The sequence below is a fragment of the Lathamus discolor genome, chromosome 5 (genome assembly GCF_037157495.1).
Source record: "Lathamus discolor isolate bLatDis1 chromosome 5, bLatDis1.hap1, whole genome shotgun sequence".
Classification (NCBI taxonomy): Eukaryota; Metazoa; Chordata; class Aves; order Psittaciformes; family Psittacidae; genus Lathamus; species Lathamus discolor.
The window spans coordinates 44,711,621-44,737,477 of NC_088888.1; the positions used below are offsets into that span (position 1 = coordinate 44,711,621).

Here is a 25,857-nt window from a genome sequence, read left to right on the forward strand (position 1 = left end):
CCAACTTGCCCCAGGTGGGAGACATTAAGGTACTGAGACTCCCCACCTTGCAGCGGCAGTACAGGAGCCATCCTATAATCTTAACTTTAATGCTCTTTAATCCCACAAAAGTGAAATTGTCCAGAACTTTTCAAAAAGCAGCTGTGAAAAATCAAGCTGATTGTTTCCGAGTGGTGACGATACAGAAATAGGGAATGTTTGGCAGAAGAAGCATTATAAATTGAAAACCGCCTCTAACAGAATATATTTTACAAAATCTAAGTTAAGAGAGAGTGAGAGAAAATAATAGGAAAAGTAAGTTACCATCAGTAGTTAAATGCTCTTGACTATAACAGTACAGTGGATTCAGCAGTGAGGGATAGCATTTTAATAGACAGTGAGAGAAATGGAAACAACACTAAATATCTCTTTTTCAGAGGGTTCAGAAAACCGTAACACCACAGCTTTCACTGTGATTTTTAAGGCAGTTTTTGATGAGAAACAAAATAATCATTCAAGAAAACACAGTTGTTTCTCTACACAGTTGCTCTCATGATGGGCCTACTTCTTGGCTAGTCCCAGTCATGGTCTAGCCATTTTCTGTAACTTTTTGCAGAGGAACTGAGGGGCCAAAGCACATCAGAGGATCTGTTCTGGCTATTACTTGTGCAGGCAGACTCCAGAGGGGAAGAGGATGTCAGTTCTGAGAAAAGAAGGAATTGAATGCATCCAGCTCCTATTTAACCAACTCCTTCCCATAAAACCAGCCTGGACAAAATTCAGATGGTGTTTGGAAAAACTGTCCGTGTTTTTCAAAATACTGGCACACACCATTTCTACCAGCTTCTGTGCACAAAGCTAAAACAAACCAGAAGTGGTACCATAAGAATTTCTTGCCAAGAGGTATTAACATACATAACATGATTATAAACCCTCAGAAAATGCAAGGAAGAAGGATGTTATCGTTATGGTAGAAGATCCCCTAATAAATACAATATGTTCCTGTTCTTTTATAATAAGCTCTCAGTTTCTGTGCCTTCCTTTTGTTATCATAGTTTCTGAAGATTGTGCTTATGGGTCATAATCAGATACTTTCTGTTCCAGTGGGTACCAGAAGAAATAAAAAGGTTGGAATTCGGCTGCAAAGCATATTTAGCCATCCTGAACGGGGCAAGGCCAGCTTCTGGATACAGAGCACGTAGTCATATAATTGTTTGTATTCTCAACCTTTTCTTGTTTACCTTTTAGTTTCTTTGTGTCACAGGCAGCTTTGAATCCTTTGTCACTGTGCACGTAGCAGGCTGCAACATGAAGCTCAATGCTAATACGTAAGTATTCTCACAAAGTAAATGGAAATATAATGATGATCTTTCAAAAGACAAAACTGCTGAACTGTCCTTTTTTGTACCTTTGTATCACTCCCTGATGTATAAACTCCCTTTGTAATTGGTGCTGAGAATGGTCATAACATCACTAAAAGTGTATGGAATGGTCATTAAAAATATCATATGGCACAGCACCCTGTACCAGACACAGCTGCTTAGCAGATTTCATTAAATAATTTTAATTGAAAAAGTAATCCATGATCATTTAGTTGAATCTGTAGTTTCTCTTACAGAGATTCATCCATATATCTCTGAGAAACTCTTCTTTCGTTGTTTAACTCATCACTGAGGTTTCTTCACTATTTTTGTAATTTCATGATAAGCTCTTCCCACAAAGCCGCACCTATTCTTTCTGCCTTCTAGGTACCAGCTTTGGCCACACTGGCCTCCATGTCTGACTCTTGCCAACAAAAGTGCTCTTCAGTTCTTGAAAACTTTCCCCTCTGCTCTAGGCTGCTGTCAACTACAACTAAAAATTCCTTATGGGGTTTTACTAAGCAGAATGTGGCCACAAAGAGGAGTGTGCCAGCTTTTTTCCTATCCTCCCAAGGAGAAAGGGAGAGCATGGACAAATATGAAGGCTCTGTGGGAAGTGGGTTCAAAGACCAAATAGCTGTTCTGACAACAGAAGGGCCGTCTAAACATAGACAGGACGTGCTTTCAGGACAGATTTCAATGCAAGATGTACCTGTCTCCTGGATGCGGTCTCATTGCTCTGAAACATGATGAGCTGTCAGAAATGCACTGTTCAGAAATGCAAATGATACAGACTGCACTGAAGTATATATTCTTGTTTCACTGATAACAACAGTTATCAACTAGCTGGAGGGCGAAATTCTTGGCGGAAGAGCCACAGAACCAGAATTACATGCTTTTTGATACTTTCGTTTGGAACTTAAATGCTATTTTTATGCTAATCTTTTTTTTTTCTACCTCGTTCTCCAATTCTCAAATTGTGGTAGCTTAATTAATCTCCTTGCACATTATTTCATTTATTTTTTCAGTGGCCATTACGGGGGAAGGTCCCACACACCAACACTCTGTCCCCTCCCCCTACTATGCAGACTGATAAAGGAAAGTAAAATGCACATATTTTGTACGTCTTGCTTGTTCAATAATGGGTTATGATGCAGACAGTAACTAGTGAGGTTATATGGTTTCCATAGTGATGGTCCCATTAAAATGATCTATTTATGGAATTCCATCAGAGATCACTGGCCTGGTTAGAATGGAAATGTGCTGCAATAAGAGTTGGACATTAGCTAAGCAGTAAGAAGTAGAAGAATCCATTTCCCTAGCAATATTTTTATTAAAATAAAACCAGCTTGCAAAGGGAAGGACTATACCAAAATGTGCTTTGATTTACATTTGTATTGGTTTCATTCGTTAGTATTATTGAACCTGTCAAACTATCCTGTGATTATGAATGTGTCATGCTAATTCTATGACCATCCATAAAAGTACTTGTCACCCTCAGAGCTACAATGGAAAATATTAACCTATACATTATTGCACTATTGTTGACAATACCAAAGTACCATATTCTAAACAAAAGTTTAGATTTCTGAATAGCAGCCACTGAATCTTGCTCAACAAGATCTATAAGCTACTTAGCCATATATGACCCACAATTCAACAATCCACTTGAATGTACCTATTAATGTACCTAAAGCATTACCTTAGTCAAATTTCACCCAGAATTACAGAAGGCAATATGTTTGTAACATTTTCATTAGGGACCTGATTTCTACAAGCCCCAGACTTTTCACTACTTGCAGTGCCAGAACTTATGGAAATTATATTCCACAGCAATTCTCTCAAAACACCTACTCTTTTTTGCCACAGAAAAGAAAAAAGCACACTACTGGTTTTAATCCTTACTGATCTTCATTGCTACAGGTCTCTAGCAGAGCCGCCTAGAAGATGGATGCTGAAGCTGAGCACAAAAACCTCTGAATTAATTTTCACTTTTGATGGGATCTGTACTTTGCTCAATTTCCTTTTATTTTTTTCTTGTAAAAACAGAAAATCATACAACAAACTAAAGGCATGCTAGCTGTTTATATTCATAAAACAATTGGGAGACTGACAATGCACCTAATGTGCCTCAGACTGTCATTTTTCAATCAATGCTGAGTTCATCTACAGAGAAAAACTCCAAGTAAGTCCCATACTGTTTCTTTCCACCTTTGCCTTACTTTCAGCCCAAGCTTTTGGATGCACCTTTAGTTTGCATTGTACTCAGACAAAAATGCCCCTTGCTTCAAATCTTTACAGGCATTTGGGATAATAGATAGAGCTGGTGCACAAGAACATAGTTGCTTCCTTAGGTATTACCTCTCTAGACAGCATGCTGTGCATCTTCTCACTTCAGCATGTTGCATGCCAGAAACGTATCTTACACTTCAACTGCTTTTAATACAGGAAGAAGCAGCTTTGCTCAAAAGGCAAGACATATTGCCTTGCTATGGCAAGAGAGTTATTAACAGAAACAGGAGCCAAACTCTGGAACTCTGCCATCTTTTTAATTTAGCAATACATTTTGGTAGGAGAATATCTAAGCAGATACCCATTTCTTTAAACAAAATCCAATCTTAATGGACTTTCAGGTTCAGGACTGCAGTTGTTTCCGCTTGATTACAATGAAGCTCAATGAAATAAATAGGAAATATGTACTGGAAGTAAATGCAACTGCTTTTATTTTTAAAACTGGATTGACCTAACCCCATAGTTACAACTTCCTGCATATGCCATTTTGCTTAGGGTGTCAGTTCTGTGACACGCTTTCTTAAAATGTTGGTTCACTCCTAACTAATAAGACATCTGTATTGAAATAAAGAAAGCTAATAAAACTACATCTACTTTGGGATTTTATACAGAGGCTATGATCTTAACATACAGGTAAAATCTGAGAGAAGCTGTGTAGGTACTTACCAGTTAGATACTAAGTTATATTTAGTGCCTAATAAATCAAATATTTGTTATAAATGATGTACCACTGGAAAACTCTTCAGTGAAGAACATAAAAGAAGGAAGGGGAAAGGAAGTTGAAGAAAAACCCTGAGCTCCCACAATGTATAGCTCTGCAGACAAAAAAGTCTCATTAGCTCACCTTTGGCTAGTGATCTCTGTCCTATTGCATCTGGCACAGCTAGACAATGTGTATCCAGACCTAAAAAAGAGTTTGGGTATCCACCACTGGGTTTAGAAAGCCCAGCCTCCTGGCTTTCTGCCGCTTCTCCACAGTCTGCTTCTGGTGGCTCGTCAGAGTGAATCTGTACACAGAAAGTTAAAGGCTGATCACCATCTTCTGTGGCAGAGCTGTTAACTAGGTCAAGCCAGGACTGCCTCTCAGAATAAACCACTTTGGATGTCGAGGAAGAAGACGACTCTTGGGAGTTGAAAGTGCTTTCAGGAGAAGAGAGGGAACAAGTTGCTTCATTTGATAGAATCGAGGTGAAAGAAGACTTCTGCTGATCCTGATTTCCAGAAACAAATCGGGTGGGGGGATAAAAAAGAAAAAATATTTCCAAGTTATTTCTGTTCCTAGGTTGTACATTTTATAGATATGCAGTTGAAATGTCAATGAAAACATTACATAATGTGATTAATTATTCATCGAAACAGGCCTGAGTTACAGCATTCAATCTCCTACAGAGCAGTAACTTCAGAAATGTAGCCAAAAGCAAGCCAAAACAGATACAAACCTGACAATATTCAGATATAAAAGACCAAGGAAAAATAGTGTTGAATACAGCCTCCTATGCTAGGTCTTACACTCACATTCACTCTTTACTTTGTCTTTGTTTTATTGATCTGATCAACTGTGTAGAAGATAAACTCTGAATTAGCCATTGGACATGAAGTTTTCTAGAAGCATTCAATAAATCCACCAATGCCACTACCACAGGTAGACAGAAATGGGCCCAAACACTGAAGTACCTTGACCTTTGCAGCACACAAAGCCATTTTGCCTGGTCCATTTGAGGGACTAACCATTCACCAAGGCAAGAAGGCTGACGGGTAATGTGATGGCAAGTTAGTGGTAGAAAGAAAAAGTAGCCAGTATGCGGCAGAGGGCAAGAAATGGGGAATGGTATAATATTTGTGCTGCTCGTTACCTGCTAAGATTCACCATTCTGGAAGGGAACCAAAACTTCAGTAGAAACATATAAGAAATCATGAAGATGTTCTGAGGCCCTCCTTACTGTACTTGTCACCCTGCCTCAACAAGAGGACATAAAACCAGAAATGTCTCAGAGACATCTAACAGTCATCGTTAGAAGATAGGATTTTAATAAGTGAGGATATGAGAGATGCACAGTTCCATGTAAAGACAGGTTGAAAGAAAGAACAAAGTATTTAGCTTCCCAGGCAAGCAAATACATGCCCAGATCTACACAACTCACACATGAAGAACTAGCACTAGTCTGCTTTTTAGCCACAAACCACTGAAAAGATGAGCTAAGAGAGCCAAATACACAATTAATACATGCACAAACATACTAATATACATACAAATACCTTAAAGAGGATTATTGGGAGTGATAAAGTAATGGAAGAAAAAGAAAGACAAAGACTGAAAGTGGAGCTTTTAGCAGAAATCATCAGAAATCTTGACGAAATCATCATGCCAGATTTCTTGGATATGCTACTGCAGAAATTTACTCCTGCAAATCATCTTCTACTGGCTAATGCCAGAATCTGAATACCAGAGCTGATGGATCACAGGTCTGGCTAGTTTATGTTCTCAACACCTATGTAGAATAGATTCGTCTAATAACTAAAACGGATGATAACTAGACTGAAAGTATTGAAAATTACTGAGAAGGTGTTTCTAGGGAAACCCAGACGAGCTGCAAACACAACAGAGGGACTAGCCTAGGACACCTATTTATAACCTGGTAAACTAGAAATAAGATGCATTCATATAAACTAGACCACAATTACAGGGTTGGATTTTTTTATCATCATATATAACCTTTGCTATTCAGTGTTGCTGTAATGTATACTACTTTCTTTTTACATTAAAAAAGCAAAGCAAATTTGTCTTCCTGTGCTTCTAATCTAGCTGTATCATGTAGCTACTAATCAATTCAGAAGATTAGGACTACCAATAACATGTTGTGGGTCACTATTTGTTTGTAGCACTTCCTTCACTTTCATGAATTTTTAATGCCTTTCCTCCAAGACTGCCCCAAACACTAAGGGACCAGATTTAATTTATGTTCCTATTACAAGATGTAACATTGTGTTTCAGGTGCACTTTTATTTTTAAAATTGAAACTTTAATAAATGTAACCTAAAGTAAAGGACAACGAGATGCTGTCATAAACTGCATGTATGACCCTTCAGAACACAGGTGACCTAAAGCATTTCATCTAAGGGCTCCTATCACAAAGACAAGTTGTTGAAGCATTTGTACAGTAAAGCAACTGAACAGTAAAAGTTCTTGCTCACATGGTGTGGATGGTCTAATTTTAATTATTCAAAGACAGAAAAGAAAGATGTTAGATCACACCTCTATTTTTCTGGCAGTTGTCCCTGCAAAAGGAAATGCTATTGAAATGAAAACTGTGCCTCAGTGGGTGGAATATATTTTAGTTTTCATTTTCATTGTGTGTTAAACAAAATATGCGGGTGAGAATAAAGATGACTTCCAGAATGTGTTTCTTTTTCTTTACATATGTTGTGGGGCTTTTTCTTTGGCATGACAAATGCTTACCTATCTTACTCAAGCGGTTCCTTTGGAAGTTTAGCAATCATCCATATAATAATAAATCTCCATTTGGAGACATTTAAAAAAACAGATGTTGAAGCAAGCAGATTGTAAGGATTCCATTGGAGATCAATGAGTCTCTAGGCATTTTCAGAGAAAAATTATGACCACAAAACACCTCAACTGCTCTTTTGGGACTGCCACAATCTATTGTCTTAACATAGCTGCTGGGTTTTTAACTGTAAATCCATTCACATGTGGAGAAATTAATGCAGATGGTCAGTTTACCTTTTCTCCTACAGATGTTAAACTTGTTCCTGACTTACTTTTTTCTTCCACAGCACCCAAAGGTATGAATAAATATAGAAAGCTCATGATCACTACTTTTTTCTTTTTTTAACCTTCAAAACAGTTTGGATCAGCAGAGAACAGAACAGCAGAGAAAACTTTGTGCTAGAAGTACAACAACAACAAACACCCCACCACCACCACCTCCAACATGTAACATCGCCTGCACCTGGGTGGCTATTAGTTTCCAGACTAATAGTTTTCAGTCTGGAGCTGATCTCAAGAAGTTTGAAGACTTCTTCTGTTGAAGACATCATTGGCTTGATTTTCCAAAATGTTTATAGCTCCTATTTCCTATTTTGCTAAATCATCTCAGGAAGAAGAAATCTGAATTAAAAATAAAAATACAAATAATAAAAAGAAATTAACCCATCAATGTTTGTGGCATTCTTGGTCCTGGGCTGCATTTCCAGGATGTCTCTTCCAGTAACAATCTGAAAAGATTCAAGCAGTCCTTCCACAAGTGGCATACCCACAGAGTATAAACCCAAATCCATCACGTTTGGGACCTTACAGCTTGATTCAGACACTCTGCGGTGAATAAACAGACAGCAAGCAATGTTTAACCAGCCTTCCCTGAGACAACCAAGAGTTCTACTCCTAAAATTGACTTTCCAGTAGCAGCTGTGCTTTCCCAGTCCTTCCAGTGTTTTTTTTTTTTTTGCTCCAGAATTTCTCCAGAAGGGTAAGGGGCATTCAGAGAGGTATTTAAAAGCCTCTGACTTGCAGTCAAGCACAGCTGCATTGGTAACTACCTGTTCCTCCCCACAACATAAGCAAGCTGAGCATAGGGCAGACACACGGCAGCTGGCGCTTATTCCAGTGGCAGCTTCTGGGGTGAAAAAGTGACAACTTTACTCAGGAGACATTAACCTCTGCCCGTGAGGGAAGGGATTTTAACCTGGGGGTGAAGAGAAAGGCAGTCAGCTGTGAGAGGTAGAGGCTGGAGGGAAGATAATCTTTAGGGGGAAAGGCTGAGGAAGCTGGACTCCTCAACATCTGCACCACACATCCCCTGCTAAAACGTGGTGGCCAGCACTCAAGAGCAGCAAATGGGAAGGAGACAACTGGAGATCACCCCTGCAGCAACAGACTGACAAGCAGCAGGAAGCCAGAAAAACAGAAAACTAAAAAACAGCACCTGTTTGAAACTCATCATCTGGAAAAATGCAGCATTCACTCAGAGGTGAGCAGATGGAAAAGACATCTACAGCCTCTTAAAGGCAAGCCACCGAGATACGAAATTCAAGACTCTTCATTATCGACCTTAGGCCCAAAATAACTCTTGGAGACGTATTGCCAAGGTTCCTATTTTCCCCTGATATTTATAACCACTCAGGCACATCTAACCTCCAGTTAATATAGGCAATAAAGAATCACATTTTACACAGCAATGAACACCACACATCCCCTGTGTGCCAGGTGAGTTGTTTCACAGTGATTAACATTAGGCAACTGTTTCAGGAGAGGAAGTGAATGCTGACTTATCTGACTGAAATAGAAGGGGACAAGTGGGTGACAGTGTGACACACGCTCCCAGCTTTATGCCAGACAGGCAATACTCTGCATGATGTCTCCTTTCATTATTGCCTGTGACCGCACAAGCTTCTTAAGCTCATCTGTATATTTCAAATTTGTTCCTACTTCACTGCCTCTGTGCCCATCTCGCTACCGGATGTCATTTCAGCACACTGTACAGGAATCTGTACCACACCAACAAGGCAGAAGACACTTCCCTTCTATGAAGTGCGATGAGATGACTCAGATCAAAGTATATTACTACATAACCTTGATGATAACTTTCAGCTAGGGAAGGGAAAGGCTTGAACTCAGGATTCTTTATTTCAGCTGCATTACCATCCAAAAACAGATTACTCATCTCTAAACACAGAATTCAGTAAACCTCATCTCTTAAAGTGCACATAAGTGGAGATGAGATCACTGAGAAAAGCAACAATACAGAAACAAGATTAATAGGGCAATAAATAGTTAATAATTAGGTGAGTCAATTTGATTAGACACATAAAGGTGCATAGTGCTTATTCTAATTTATGAAATTGAACAAGGCAAGAAGGAATATTCTGGGCAAATACACTACAGCAAGAGAAAAATAGCACAGATTTTGGGAGGATGCCTATTTTTTATAGTCTATTTTTCAGAGGTAGAAGAAAAGAAATGATTTTATCACTGCAATAAGAGGCTTCTTTCCCTTCACTGCCGCAAAAGCAGCTTCAAATTCATCAGCCTTGAGAACAACGCTCTCAAAATAAGTAAGTATAAATCTGTTGGATGATGCTACTGGGGTCACAAAAAGAAGATTTGGGACAGATAAAAAAAGAGAGAGAAAAGAAAAGAATAGCATGAAAAACTAGGTTTTGGCTGTGTGTTAAAAGCCTCGCAAAGAAAAGACAGCATGCGTACGAGGCAGAGTGGACGCCTTCCTTTCTCCAGCAAGATAAATACTCTTCCATCTGAACGAGTTGGTCTTCTACAGTGTGAGGCTCCTAGCAGTGCAGCTCATTTCACAGGCACATAGGGTGAACATTTCTAGATGCTGTTTTAGGTTATTCCTCAAAGGCCCACCACCTCAACAGGAGACAAGCAACAAGAGACAAGCCATCTACTGTAACACTTACCAAAGGAGGTGGCGTTGGCTGGACTGTGTAGGGGGGAGGTGGCGTGTCTGTTATTTCTGGATCATCGTGTTCACTTTCACTGTAGCATTCTGAAGCAAACACAGAAAATGAGCAAAAGGAAAGTGTTAGACCAATTCTCATTTTTTCCTCACAGAGCTGTGATAACCAAAGATGACCAAGTAGCATGTTCTGGGCTGGAGAGCACACTGTAACAAGTCAGTGTCTCCTACAGTGAAAATTAACTCCCTTGTGGTAATCTTACACTACTTCAAGACAATATTTTTTTTCTTTTTAAGTAAAAAAAAAATGGCTAATTTGCTATGGATGGAAACATTTAGTGATGCAGCTCTTGATAGCTTCACAAATAGGTCTGTGGTAGGGTTTCTTTGTCCTCCCTCAGCAGCCTTTAAAAGAGAGGCTGCATCATGTATAGTAGGAGTTAGGGAGACCTGTTGAAAGTAGCAGATGCTGTCTCTTAATCTCTAACCAGTAAGTTTTCCTGGAGGTAGCAACAGGCATTGGTGTTTTGACTGCAATTTTGGAGAAAACAGATTGCTTGCATGGTTCTTTGGAAACCATAGAGCAGCCCCATGAGAGCAGTCTGTCACCACATGATAACTGACATAGGCACACTGCGCAGCATGGCAGTACACGTGCAGAGCTAGTGCTAAAATTAAACACAGAACTCTAGGACTATACACCCTACTCATTTTTATTTCTTCAATATGAGGCAATCTGGTAGAGCCTGGCTGTCTTTTGACACGTGGCAGAGAAGCAGCTGTGTTGTTATTTCTGTCACCTACCTGTGCAGCATTTTCTCAGATGCTTTTATAAAGTGGATTAAATGAAGGAACAATCATTGATAAAATAAGACACAGAAAAGAGAAAGTGGTAAATCACTGCTTCCTATTCCCAAGTCCTGGCTGTAATTACTGGGTAAGATCACTTCCCTCTGCTAAATTTCCTGGCATGCATCAGCCCTTCACATCCAGCCTCTACAAGAGCAAGTGCTTGTGTCCTGCCCTGCACCGTATGTGGAGGGTGACAGCGCTCACCTCCACCCAACTGAGCTTGGGACATGAAAGGTTAGAATATACAATCAGAGCTTAATGAGGACAACGTGAGCGAGTGACAAATGTCACAAGAGCAGAGGCTACCCCTGCGGTCTCCTCATTAGCCAGCACTCTGCACTGCTTTTCCTGCCTCCAGCAGCACACAGCAGCTAGTGTTGTCCAAGAGCAGCTGGGTCTCTCTGGTAGAAGCAACCCTTCAGCTCTGTCCCAGGTGGGCAAGGGTTGTTTATGTTCCAGGAGTACTTTGTAAGAGCTGAACTTCATGGGTTCACACCACTAGGAAGCAGTGTATTGGCAATGGTCTCTCGGAAATCACCTGTGATTTTCTCATCTTTTAATTATAATGATACCTGTGTGCTTTCTTTTTTTGTTACTTTTATGTCTTTAGGGGGGTTTCATAAGCACAGGGTGAGGGAAACAAAGTTTTAAGAGAGGAGAATTTTACACATACAAGAGAACTTTCTAAGCTGTTAACTAAGTGAAACAAAGAGATTTATTACTTTTTTTATCCCATACTGTTTGCAGAGCTATAGAGTTATTAATGGCATAACTACTACTCTGTTTACTGGGAAAACATCCTGGCACATCTTAGCATAAATGACTGAGACTGGCTGCAATAAGGCCTATGTCAAATTCTAAGGTTCTGTTAATGCCTTCTTGAATAACTCTTAGTAAAGAGCTTATTGTCTCTACAGCTCCCCTAGGCACACTGAAGAACTGAAAAAAAAAAATCAACAGCTGTTTCTGATATTCTAAGTAAGCAAATGGGGTTGGGTGGGGGGGTTTAAAATGTGCAGAAAGTACATGAATACACAAGTGCCATAACAAAAGCCAAGACCCCCCCTGAAGAATTATGGTGTGTGATACGGAGGGGAGAACCAGGTCAGCAGGAACAGAAGTGAATGTGGGTAGTGACAGCATTTTTCTGAAATACAATAATGCCTCTGCAGGCGCACATCCACCCAGGCTTGTCAGTGGGGTGCTGAGCCCACACTTGGCAGCAGCTGCTGGAGCACCTGAGGCAAAACATACGTGGAAAGACAAGGAGGTGTTAGACACCAGAACGAGGGTGCCTTTTTCTGAAGGAGTAATGAGCCACTGGTTTAAAAGCTGAAGAAATCTTGGCTATGCTATGTTTATTGCTGGTCAATTAGATAACCTGCTACTGAGTGGGTTATTTTGTATCTTTCTGTCCCTTTTTTTTTTCCATTAAGAATAGTGGGCTTCATTTTGAAGTATTTTCTAACTCTTGATTCAGTGAACACAACCAATACTATACTTTTTTAAGGCTTTAAAAAAAATAATAATTTGTTTTCATGTACAGAATTTTGACCATCCTTGTCTTCCAACAAACTTGTGAAGACAGACAACATATTTGAACACACTTCCTTCCTGAGTAAAACTGCCATGCAGTTCTTGCTACATAGCCTAATACTCTTAGAGACCTTTATCCTAATTAACTCAGACTGTTTTGATACAAAACTGGGTTCAAAGAGGACACAGCATTTTGTAGGAATTTAGGGATATGGGAATTAGCAAGTTTCCTGACAAGAAATAAAGAGGAACCATGAACCGAAAACAAAGAAATTGATGAGACCTGCTGAATCTCCAGAAATTAATGATATTATTTTTACCAGCCCCAAAGCTGCTTTTAATGGCAGAGTATAAATGGAGCCAGAATATAAACAGAGCTAGATCATACTAATCAACAATGGAATTACATATCCAAAGCCTGGACATAAATCATTACAATATTGTGGGAAATGTCAGAAGGGACGCAGTGATGCTTAGACAAAGCAGGCTGTATCACCCATGTGTTCATACCACTACAAATACCAGTTACTTCATAATGACAGCTCCTTCATAACCTGAGCAGTTCTAAACTGGCTACTAGTACTCTAAAATTGGAGAGTCAAAAGGCCATACGATGATACGTATTCCTCAGGTCAGAGTCCACCCGTGGTTTGCTAACTACACTAGCTAGACTAGCTACAGCACTTCTTATTCTAAACTAGCTCCTAGCATATGTGTCCTCACCAGAGGCTTTTCCAAGTGCTCTGACAAGTGACTTGCTTTGTCCTCTGCCCAGATTTGTGATTCAGGCGCTGATATCCTCCCACCAAAAACTTCTATTAGGTCAGTGTGCAAATTAAGACAATAAATAAATTGCTAGGGAACCTTTAAAATTACTCATTCCACAATGAGCTCTTGGCTTTGGCTTTGAAAGAAATTGTAGTCTTCAGCACACCACTACCACCACACATACTCCCCTCTCTCACCCCCTCCAACATTGCTGTTGAAACTTCCATGAACAGAGGAGGCACTAGGGATGGGTCTACACTGCACAAGGCGTTCCCCAGCTAGTGAGCTCCCAGGCCTTCGCACAGTTTCTGTAATACACCTTACCAGCTCAAACCACATAGCGCAGCTGTTTCTCCTTGCACTCAGTAGGTTTATAGCAAGCCGGTAACTTGCCAGAAAGTAGTTATCTTTCACAAGATCACTGAGTGTCTCTCAGTGGCACTGTTTCTCACCACTGTTTCTTTTTCTGTGATTACCCTGTGCTGTGTCCATGTCATTTCTCTGAACTCAGTTGGCAGACAGACCCAAGTTGACAACTCAAAAGAAGAAAAACAGCTGACAAAAATTTGGCCAAGCAAAAACTGGGAACATTATGTAGTTACACACTGAAACTGCTGTTAGGAGCATACCTTCCTCATTCTTCCCGTTGTGTGCCTGAGGGTCTACAGCCATCCCCAGCTTACTTAGCCACCTGTGTTTGAAACAAAGGGAATATAGAGTTAGAGATACTCACATGCTGTTTGGACAAAGTTTTGTCCCTTTCAGATGTGTTCTGCATCACCACATCCATTTTCATTAACCTGAAGACTGCGGTGAGCAGGACTAGTTGCCTGGGACATCGTCTTTCTCTGATCCTGAAAAAATCACTACTGATGACCAGGGAGTTGCATTCGTCAAAGCTAAAGGAAAAGTATGTATGTGTGTTGTAACAGAACTTCAGTGGCTTAGTCCTGCTATTGAGGGGTCAGCTTTCACCAGAGTGAAGCAAAATGCATTAGAGCCATCGAAGATGTCAGCTGCCTTGGCTGAAGCTATCACAGCACAGTCTAAGAATCTAAGCCATTTAAAACCAGACTTTTTGACCATTCTATACTACTTTCTTCAACTCCGCATGTACTCCTGGTTTGGCTAAGTCTCACTTCCTTTATTTTTTTAAGCTATTGATAGGTTTTTTTCCACTTCCCTTCCTAGGTGGCTGCATTCTTCTAGTGCTAGAAACAATCCCTAGATACACTTTTTGTGTATTGTTTCATTCACATCTATCCAGGTTTTAAGAACTTAACTGAAAAAGCTCAAGCCTTTCAGATTAAAACTCAAGGCCTAAATAGGAAAGTATAAAAGACAGGAATTAAGGTTCATAACTCTGAAAAAACATTGTATCTGGTTTTGATTCTACTGAAGCAATGGGAAATTTGCTAGTAAGATCATTGTCAAAGTAATTGGATTCTTAGACTGCAGTATGAACAGTAGAGCCACATAACGATTCAAAAAAACAAAGTGACATTTCTGCAAGAGTGGACTATTGACTTTCTTCTGACAGCAAATAGAATGATTCTTTTTTTTTTGAATTAAAAAAAAATGTAACAGGAAAAAAAGTTTGCTAAAATCAAGACTTCATTAACCAAAAGGTCAAACAGATTGGAGGGAACCACGTGCAATTGGCCAGGTAAATGCATGTAGCTAGCCAGCACACATTTACTGTTCATGTGTGCATGACAATAGCAAATACATGCTAAATTAATGAAGCAAATGACTGTATTAGTAAATCCATTATTGATTTAATATATATGCATGAAGAGTTACAAGAGGTCATGATCTGTCAGGCATTTATGAACACCAGTAACTCGACACACACAAATGCCCCGGTGAGTTCAGTGGAACCACTCACATGCATATGTATTTGCAGGAGCCAAGAGAACAGATGTTGTTTAGCCTGTTTTGACATATGCGTGAGTATGCGTGTACTTTTTGTATTAAATGCATGTGTTTTATACTTTGCCAAGGAAACATTATCAGTTACAACAGTGAAGAATTAGTGTAGTGTAGTGTAAGCTGCTCTAATGCTAAGCTATCTAGCTTTAAGCCGAATTGATATTTACTCTTGAAGTGGAGTTTGAAGAAAATCAGTCTGGGGACATAAGAGCTGGGACACCTGCATAGAGTTCAATCATTCATTCACATAAGACTAAACATTTCAAAAGTGTCCCTAGGACACTGAGAATTTCCAGCTGGGCTCCAAACTGGCTGTTGGCACTCACTAATGTCCTCCATTAGCTCTAATTTTCATTTTCCTTCTCCTTGCATCCTTCCTTGTCTACTCTCTCAACCAGGGTTACTTTCCCTACAAAAATATTCCTGTCCAGCTGCCCCTCATTCTTAGTCCTCCTCAGCCCATCTGCCTCAAGAGCTTCTCACTCTGTTCAGGAATTCTGATAGGAAACATGGTGATAAATGAACGGATGGTTCTCTCTCCACCATCTGTATGCATCTACAGATTTATGAACATATATATATGTACATACACTCCTGTAGTATTGTACATCTCTGTTATCTATATCCCTTTTGGTAAGTCAAGCATGTTCTTTCAACCTCTATCCTTTCCTGCTGTGGTAAATATGTATGAGGCCTCCTGTCTGTAAGGGGAAAGAAAAGTAAATGCCCTATGAAGAATCTCACAAAGATCACCAGCAGAGCCATGATTAAAATAATGGATTAAGAAAGGAGCTCTCTTCCTATTTAGATTATACAGCTTTGTATCTGTATTTGGCCATTTAATGTAGTAGCATTATGAACAGCCTGCAGTCTGAAGTAAAAGACAAAGAAGATATGAGATGTATACAAATCAGACAGAACTGGATCAATAGCATGGAAGTCTATTTCTGATAGCTCAGTGGTTTCTAAAATGGCAGTATTCATATCTATTTTGCTTCTTGATTCAAAACTGTGAGGATGAATTGTTGTTCTTATAGACAGTTTTTGAAAGAAAATTGCTGATCTGTCATGAGTGTTGATTAACTGCAACATAGTTTGGCACTGAAATAAATGCTTACATGCTTTAAAGAATCAGCCCTTCCTATCCCTGTAACCTTCCCTGTTAATTGCCATGGTACTCAAAGCAGACACTATCATTTTCTAGCACTAGATCACTTCTGGGATAAGACTATATTAAGCTTTTCCCTCTCATTACTTTCTTCCCTCACTTGTCCTAAGGTGATGAATTTGCTACCAAATCCTAGCACCTCTAATGGAAAGGGATTTATACCAGCAAATATCATCAACATTAGTATCAAAATCAAGCTAATAATGGAATTCTGATTTCAACTGTCATTAGTGAACAAAATAGCAGTAGGTTCCTTCTACACAGTGACCAAAAAATAAAACAGACTTAGTAATTCCCTGAATAACTTCATCAACAACCACTTGAGAGGGAGAGAATGAAATTTCAAAGGGCGTTCTCAGGCATGAGACAGGATGAAACATGGCCAGTCACTCCTACTTACGTGTTCATTTCCAGAACATTTTCTGCCGCAAAATAAAATGTCTTGATCTGTGGGTGGCTGATCTTAATAGCACTTCAAGAAAAGAAAAATAGAAGAGATATGAAGAAAACTGGTTTACATAAGAAAGAAAAAATAATAGCTGAATGTATTATTTAAAATATTTATTCACTCCACTATATCAATCCGGATCAGCTTATCCATCCAAATAGCTCTTTCCTTAAAACGCTAGTGTATTTTTAGCTTATTTCCTAGGCCACACATTATTCAGAGGGTATAAACTACAGGAACCAAGAAGGGAGGAATAAATAATAAAATAAGGACTTTGATTATTGCATTACATAATTCTGTTGCATGCCCACATCTCAAATGCCATATGAAGTTTTTTCTTCCTGCAGCTCTGAAAAGCAAAGTAAACTTAAAAAAAGTTCCAAGAAAGCACCAGGGATGACCCAAGGTATGAAACAGCTTCCATGAGCGGTCAATCAGGCTGAGACCCTGCGGCATGGAAAACTGATGGTGGGGGGAAGGGACATATGGTACAATAAAATCACAAGTGCCATGCAGGGAGTGAAGAGTGGCTGACTGTTCACTGTCTTTTCAAAAAGAAGTTTTAGGAGGCACCAAAAAGGCAACTAGGTGGCAGGCTGAAAACAAACAAAATGAGATAGTCCCCTGCCGAGGTTTTAGTTGAACATCCGCCAGTAAAACTTTCAGTCTTTTTTGTTTGGTTGGGGTTTTTTTTTCCTAAAATATAGTCTCCAATTCAGAGACTGTGTGGTTTCTGTCTTTTGTTCCTCATTAAGCAACTTTATCCCACGGAAGCACATCCAGCTGACCCAGCAGTGCTGGTCACTCCTCACTTCTAACTTGCCCTATCCCAAGTAAGCGATGAGCATGTGTTTCTCTTGCAATCACCTACAGCCAACAGCTGCAGAAGTGAAGGGCAACACTTTCCCATGGTACTGTACTATACGACCCAACTTTGAGAAAACAAAATAGAGCTCTCCATATTCAAAATAGATGTCCCCTTTCTTTGGAGGAGTCAAGCCCACAGTTAATCTCAGAAACACCCACAGCTAATCACAGTGTGAGATCTCAATAGAAGTACAGAGGCTTTCTCTTGAGGGACAGGATAAAAACCATGCTGAGCTTTGTAACTTTGAAGAGCAGCAACACCCCTCCAAACCTTTGAAGTGTACTCAGAAGGAGCTGGACGTCAGTGCTGCATGTGGTGTTTGGAGAGAATATTTTGAAATGTGTACCCTGCCAAACAGGGTTTGCATTCTCTGTACAGCCAAAGGCTTCGAGTACAGCCCAAAGCTGCACCATTGAAGCCTAAAGAATAGCTCCAGCTTGAAGGGAATCAGCATTATGTGCACTGTTGTTGACCTCCTTACCTACGAGAAGGTATCTGAGATGGACTGCAGCTTGCTCATTATCAGTGAACAAAGAGGAGGGGGGAAAAAAAGCATTCGGCATGCTGATCTACTGTTTAATCTACTGTTTTAACACAGCACATCTGGCAGAGTATTTTCAAAAATATTCTTGCAATATGGTTTTCTTTCAGTAGCTCAATTAATATCTCATTATTAATACAACACAGAAGAACTCCCCACAGCTTCATTGCCAGGCACTACTGAGATTCAATTCCTTACAATGTTGTAAAAAATCATGCAAAACTAGAGGCAAGAGATAAACTTACTGCTTTTTTTTGCATTCAATTGCTCGATCCACACTAAAGTCTGGAAGTCTGATAAATCCTTCTGCTTTTTCAGCCTGCAATCAAAAAAAGAAAAAAGTGAAAATCACCACATCAACCAATTGGTAAGCTACCAGACTCCAATGCTCAACAATATTTAACATGCAAATGCTTGGTTTTGACAGCTTTTTATACTGTGAAAATATATGCTTATCACCATGGGGACAGATCACATCCAGTGTTTCGGCTGATATTTGGGAACAAGAAACATTCCTACACCAGCTACTTTTTGTGCAAATCCTTGGTGCTAGAAAGCCAACACTCTTGTCTCTGCAAGTGGCAGTCAGTGAGCATGGGATTTGTCATACACTTCTAGATATCAAAGTGCCTGCAAGAGGAAGGATCCTCAGCTCCTACAACAGTGCTGAGGGAGATTTCCTCTCCTCACCTTGAAGCATTTGCATCGGAGCACCCTTATCTAAGATTCCTGAATAAGTCATAAGTCTAGTCCAAAGACTGAAATTGTCCAGGGCACAATTTAGGTTTGGATCAAACTAGGACTAAAACCAGCAAAAAGTTGTAGTAACTCAATTACTTTGCAGCCACCAGTGATCACACAACTTCTTTCAACAAAGAGACCAGCCTTGCTTTGTGCATAAAACACAGAAAACGAAACTACTGAACTTCAGCTCTAAAATCAGAAGCCTCTTAAGAGAGACAGATAACATAAGACAGGATGAATAAGGGTTATATCATCTTTTCAAGCCTGGATATTGCACACAAGCTCAAATAAGCATTTGTTTCATTATACAGTACACGTGCATTTTTCACAGATGCATAACAGCACCACATATAATAATCTATGTATATTTGAAAAATACATGTCTGAAATAATGTGAATTCAGAAGTGACCCAAAATGACGCTAGGCAGAGATGGTCTCTCCTGGGTAATTGTAACATGGACTATTTTGTAGACTCATTTATATAGACCTGCATGTAAGGCAGGGGCAATATGAGCTGCTTCCACTCCAGGAGGTGAAACAGTGAAGGGGATGGTCCCATGGAGCTGAGCTCTGCTGTTATGAACACTGCAAACCAACCTCAGAGGGCTTTGGACACCCAGATATCACTCTCCTCAGAAATTTTCAGGCATGGTACAGGAGGTAGCAAAAGCCAGACAGACATTTACAGTACAGTTTATATGCAGACACCCCTTTCTGGATGGGAGAGGGTTTACAGAGCATTGGCACCTCTGTTCTGGGTCAGCTGAGCCCTGTCAGAGCAAAACTGAAGCTATCAGCCTCAAATCGCTGCTCTTGCTGCCTGTAGCTGAAATATCTTTCTTTACTACATCTATCTATATTCACCAAATCAGCAGCAATTAGACTAGGACTCCTCCTAAGAGGAGCAACAATGCAGGCAAAAGTCTATAGCACATAATATCAGGAAAAGCTGTACTTTCCAGACTATAGAAAGCTTTTATCCCTGAATCACATTTTTGCTGCTCCCAACCCTTATCCCTAGGCACATTAAAATTCTGAAAACGTACACTGAGTTAAAGCAGGTAAAATATACACAACAATTACAGAGAGAGGATAAATGAAGATGACTGACAGCTACTCAAGTCACATTATGCATGAATATAAAGAGACTATAAAAAGCTGTTCATCAAGACAAGTTTTTGAGCTTTAATGCTCAGAAGCATGAATCCCTGAGAACTGAAATATGGATACAGAATGGATATTTCAGTGGGTGGCACCTCTGCGTATCTGTTCTTTGGTATGCAATAAATCACAGCTGGCATAACCGTCATTCCTGCAGCTTACATGTATTAAACTCACATTTTGCATCGTCACTAGTGAATGGCTTTGCCTGCTCCGGGACCAAAAAACCCTAAAACAAATAAACAAAAAAAGCCCAAAACACACTTGAATGGTTTTATTTTGTTACTTTCAGTACAGAACCATGATGCTTATCAACATCTGGGCTAGAAAAAAAAAAATGGTTTTGAAATGTGACATCATTTGTAACAAAAAAGTACTTATTTATTTGCTATTCTGGGTTTTTAACTTTCTTTGACTGTATCTGTATGTGTCAGACTTGTTTAGAGCCTGACTTGGTGAGCTTCTGTTTCCATTCCACAGGCTGGAAGTTACTGAGAGTAAACTCACTGAGATAATCCAACATGTAACTAAAGAAACAAAAGAGATTAAGGTTTTTTAGAAGTCTTTTTTTTTTTTTCTTTACATGTATATTTCAGTCGATTACACCTTAAGCTAGTATTTCTCTCCCCATCCAGCAAGTATATAGAGATGAGCAAATGAGTAAGGGTGAATAAAGGAGGAGTCCTATTCAGGGGCTGCATTGTACTGAAGATAGAGAATGCACTGTCCTTCATTTCTGTACCAAAAAGTGTGGTCACTCACTAGACCAGGTGCAGCAAGGACATTGATATTCCTGTTTGGTTCGCAAGACCAGCCTAAGAACACCAGAGACAACTCAGAAAGAATTCATCAGGTATCAAAGCCAGAAGACCCCATGTGAAGGAATATACCAAGGTACCTTCTCACCCATACACTAATAAATCCATGGCCTGAGCTAAGTAAGCCATCAGGTGGGTGAGTGGGTTGACTAGGTTTTGGGGGGGGGGGGGGGTTGCCTTACGTGTTACAAATGCAATCACAGCTCAGTAGCCATTGGTCTAGCTTGTATCCCACTAATAGCTTAGGGTGCTGCACCAGCACTCAGTAGCCATTGGTCTAACTTGTATCCCACTAATAATTCAGGGTGCAGCACAAGCACTCATGAGGTGATTAAGTCTATGCAATGACATTAGATGACACTGTCTTTACTGTCAATGTATACAAATGTTTGAGAATTCGGATTTTGTTTTGGACTAATGAATTATCAGGACCCTGTAAAGCCAGCGTGAGGATACTCATCAGGGGTGCTTCCACTCATGCAGAGATGGAACTCCGCATGTTGGGATTGAACCACTAACATATCCAACGACTATCTAAATTAGAGGATTACTGTCTAAATTGTCAATGAAAATAGGTCTGTAGGCTTTGATTTCAGTAATTTACATTTACCAGGCTTACTACAGAGAAATCTCCAGATTTCTTATGTAGTATTTGACATGTTCCAGTGGGTAAAAGATTATGTTTTCGCATATGCATACTCTCTCAATACATTCAGGTATTCAGATTGTGTATTAGGTCTGTCTGTGATTTCACATTTGCTCATCTATAAGAAAAGTTTAATGTTTGTTTCATTTTATGTATGAGTGAAAAGAAGGAGGTTAATGGTGTGATTTTTTTTTTAAGTGCACTATTGGTATATATCTCAAATATGTCACCTATATAACAAAAAATGGGGGGTTGATGGGTATGTAGCTCCATAATTATCAGAAAAGGGGAAGGAAAAAAACCAAATCATAACAATAAAACATTATAAGCATTATTACAGTCAGCATATAGAGTTCCAAATAAACACTAGGAACACAACATATGGAAGTCATCCTTTCAGTCATTTTTGGAATGAAAATGACATTTTAAAACATTAAAAGTCTATAGAAGTCTTAAATGTTTTCTTTTCTCCAAAATATTGTCTTCAACATCACTTTAAGCATGCTATTATTTAACTCACACATTTCACTCAAACTTCCTTCAGTTTTTATTGCAATGCTGTAAAATAACCCTAAAAAGCTCAGATTAAAAGGACCTTGACCTGTTTCCTATCTAATCAGGATGTTTAAAAGAATAGGCTGTTATCTCTTGTGGGTTTTATGCAAGTTAGCCTAACACATAAATCTGCACTTTTTGCTATGCCCAACTGTTATTGTTGAAATTGTTTCCCTACAACAGTCTCTGAAAATGCTTGAAGCAAAAAGAAAGTAACCACTTTTTCACAGAAAAAAAAAGCTTTTCACTTGAAAAGGTTTCATATATTTCTGAAATATAATGCATGAATCCACTGAAAGAGGCCAACATCATTTTTTAGCTTGCCTCAGTACATTGCCTGAATGTTGTGGCTTTAGGAGATTTAGTAAATAATTTAATAGACCTTTTTCAATATTTAAAGTGAATGTAATGGTGCAGAAAGATTTTTTTAAAAATTATGCTGCAAAGTGAAAGTATTTAGTTACTGTGGAATAGCTCCAATCTGTGATTCAGGGCAGTCCTCATGGCTCTCCATCACCATGTTTCAGCATTGCCCCCAGAAAACCCCATGGATGTTGGAGAAGCAGATCAGTCCTCAAGCCTTTTTAGTCTTTTTCTCTCTGCCAAGTACACCAGTGACGCAGTCTATAGAACTGTGAATAATCTGCGTCAGATATTGGACCAGAGGTCCCCGAAGCCCTTGGCATAATCAGCCGACATCAATTACTTTTTCTCATCCACATACGCAGCTACTGTAACTCAAAGGAGAAGATTTCTGCTTTAAAAGACTGCAATTATACAGCTCTTAGAAAAGATGTTGGAGTGAGGACCAATTTAAATGCAGTGGAAAGGGAAAAAAACCCCAAAGATAAATAGTGACAGTAGATCACAGCCTGCAACCCTTTGATTTTTATATTTATATTTCTTTTCAGTTGAATCCCCATGACAACCATCATTAACACATCCTGCAAAACTGTATTTCAACTCATCTATCTGAAAAACCAGCTGAGCTATCCTAAAGGCCCACAAGACAGAGACATTTAGTCTTCTGACCCTTTTCAGCCAACACTATCCAACTCAGTTGCAACAAGCTCAGGGAGCCAGGAGCCTGGGATTACACATGACAATCTGCCCCTTCCGCTCCTTTTCCTATGGAGGAGAACTGATTCCCTACAGGGTTTCAGTATAAGAAGTAAAACTGCCAAAGGGGCGGATCACACACTGTCCTCTAAACACTTGTCTCCAAGGCAGCTGCCTACAGAGAACAGAACAGCTGCCTACTCAATAGAAGAAACCAAATGCTAATGAAGAGTGGTTGTCCAAGGAGTCTGGTGTTCCTGAATGCAGCCAGAAAGTCTGACTGCACCCAGAAAGTCTGACTGCTCAGATACACCTTTTGACATTCCGTGTTTCCATTGCAAAACCATCCTTTCTGTGTTTCTTCCTAGTCCAAACAGCTTCCCCTCCCCAGACTGGGGCACCTCCATGCTGCAAACAAAAGTTTACCTGCCTCATGTGGTATCCATGTTTTATACCAAGAGCAAGCTTACATGGGAAGAAGTTTCAGGGCAGTTTACCTAAGCCTGCTGATACTATCAGGGCCCTAAAATCGCCACTCACGGTACCTCAGCTAGCTGGTTGAAAGCTAACCTGGATTTGCCTGTGTGCTCTGGTTTGCCTTCAGTGAAGGAGAAGCTTGGCTCTTGGTGCGTCAGATCTGCTATTGCTGACCCTTCCCAGCATTTTATTATTTTTTCTTTTTTGAGCTGTGGCTTTCACAACGCATTTTATGTTAAATTGAAGGAAATACCATCTGCAAATATCCCCACAAGTGTCCTATATTGCCTCCCCCAGCCTGCCTCATGTGAAAGACCCAGAACCAGAGTGGATTGAAGGCAAATTATATCAGTGACAGAAACATACAGAGCTTTGGGGGCGCCTGAAGACACTTCATAGAGAACACGATGTCAGCTGAGGTTACCTACCCAAATCCAAGACAATGCATGTTCCTGTACAAATTCCACCCACTCCTTATTTTCTCCGTCTCTGTTAGAAAAAAGGTCCAGCACCCTGTTGCTATGCTACAGTTATCAGTGTCTGGCTGACTGCAGTTTCCACACAGCCATGAAAAAAACATGCTTGTTTCTCACAAGAAGGAAACTAGTCAGGCAGAGCTACAGGCAGCCAGTGTGCCCTGGTTCCTTTGACCTCAGCACTGCTCCTCCATCATCACCTTTTGCTTCAGCCTGTATAAGAGAGCTCATCATGAGAACCGTCAGGCAAATGAGAAGCAGGACTTCTCCTTTTTCCACATAACTATGAACTTAGGATTGTCATTTTGAATGCCCTGTTGGGACAGAGAATTTACTTCACTGAAGGCAATGGAAGAGTAGGCAGTATTAAAGCCAGATAGTAAAAAGAAATATGAAGCAAGTTATCATGTTACTGCTATTTCTGTTTCATCAATCAAAATGTGAAAATATCTGTGAAAATACAACAGGTCTAATTCATCTCAGATATGAGACTGAGCGTGGCTGTGGTCTCATCAGTTTAAGTAAGCAGATCTTAGCACAGGACACCTCCCCTCCTTCCCACACCTCACTGTTACTGACATTCTGCAGACAACGCCTGAATCTACACTTGTGCAGAGGCTGCACTTCAAGTTGTCCAAGGAAACCTTGGGGTTTTAGCATAAAACAGTGTGTGAGAGTCAGCAGAAGTTGAAAGCAAAGGAGATGCTACCAGCTAGCATGTTTACAAGAACTGTGATAGGTGAGAAGTAAGGGCTGACATAAGCCAGCAGAATTTTGAAGCCATATGACCTCTTTAGAGCATATGAAATAAATGGGAATGAGTTTGCACCCATTCTTCAGCCTCGTTCATTTTGGGGCAGTCAGTGGCAGCCAGAAAGCAGGCATGAACTAAAAGGACGAGTTCACACAAATGATAAATCCCATCTAGAAGCACTGGAATCATCATGCCCGTAGTTTGTCTGGATCCTGAGTGCAGATTTTAGCCAGGCCAATGGAACTATAGGAAGCAGAGGACTTTGCACCTCTCCCTCAATACCCTTGTCTTCCCAGAAGGCAAACTTTGTATAGTCTTGCCTTGCTTTATTCCCTCTCAGCTTGTTTATTCCTCAGAATAATTCCTTTCTGACACTTCCCATGTCTAAAAGTCACATCAGCCAGCCAGCTGACCTTTCTTTACACTGCTTGGGCAGAAGTAGGGTATTAATGCTACTGATAAGTTTAGCTGCCAAGCCATGTCTCTTTCTCTTTTCCCTTTCTCACATGAATGTATTTGACTTGGTCTTGAAAGGAAGCTACAGCAGACTATCACACCACAAAAACAACAGCCCAAGACCAACAGAGTTGTTTTCAGTTTTCCTCCTGAAAAGGATGACTAATCCATCTTTAAATGCCAGTCAAATTTTTCATACTGTTTAAAAACAGCAACACTATACCCACAACTGGAGGTAGAATGTGAAATACTCTTTACATGAGTGAAGTTTTGTTTAGAGCTTGGGCATTTTTTATTTTTTTTTTATGTTTTAAGCCATTTTATTTGTTCCCTGAAACAGCAAGATTTTTCATGAGGATTACTGCAATAGAAATAAAACAAGTGGGAAAAAATCTGGAGTGCATTTAATTTCATTAAATGTTAAGAATTTATAAGGGCTTCTTCAATTTTTCATCCTTTGCTGGGGCTGGGACATGCTGATTTCCAGAGCAGCCCATCTGTATTTAGAGAACCTGTTGCCCATCCACAATT

At 39.8% G+C, this 25,857-nt stretch overlaps 1 protein-coding gene across 1 annotated transcript in view; it reads right to left on the reverse strand.

The window, feature by feature from the left end:
- Window positions 1-25,857, reverse strand: part of CNKSR3 (CNKSR family member 3) — a 147,398-nt gene that overhangs the window by 13,866 nt on the left and 107,675 nt on the right. Inside the window, exons 16-20 of the mRNA XM_065680599.1 lie at window positions 18,425-18,498; window positions 16,723-16,794; window positions 13,852-13,913; window positions 10,068-10,156; window positions 4,477-4,843 (exon numbers count right to left, since the gene is read on the reverse strand). Of these exons, the coding sequence (XP_065536671.1) occupies window positions 4,477-4,843; window positions 10,068-10,156; window positions 13,852-13,913; window positions 16,723-16,794; window positions 18,425-18,498 (664 nt within the window). The remainder of the gene's footprint in view (window positions 1-4,476; window positions 4,844-10,067; window positions 10,157-13,851; window positions 13,914-16,722; window positions 16,795-18,424; window positions 18,499-25,857) is intronic.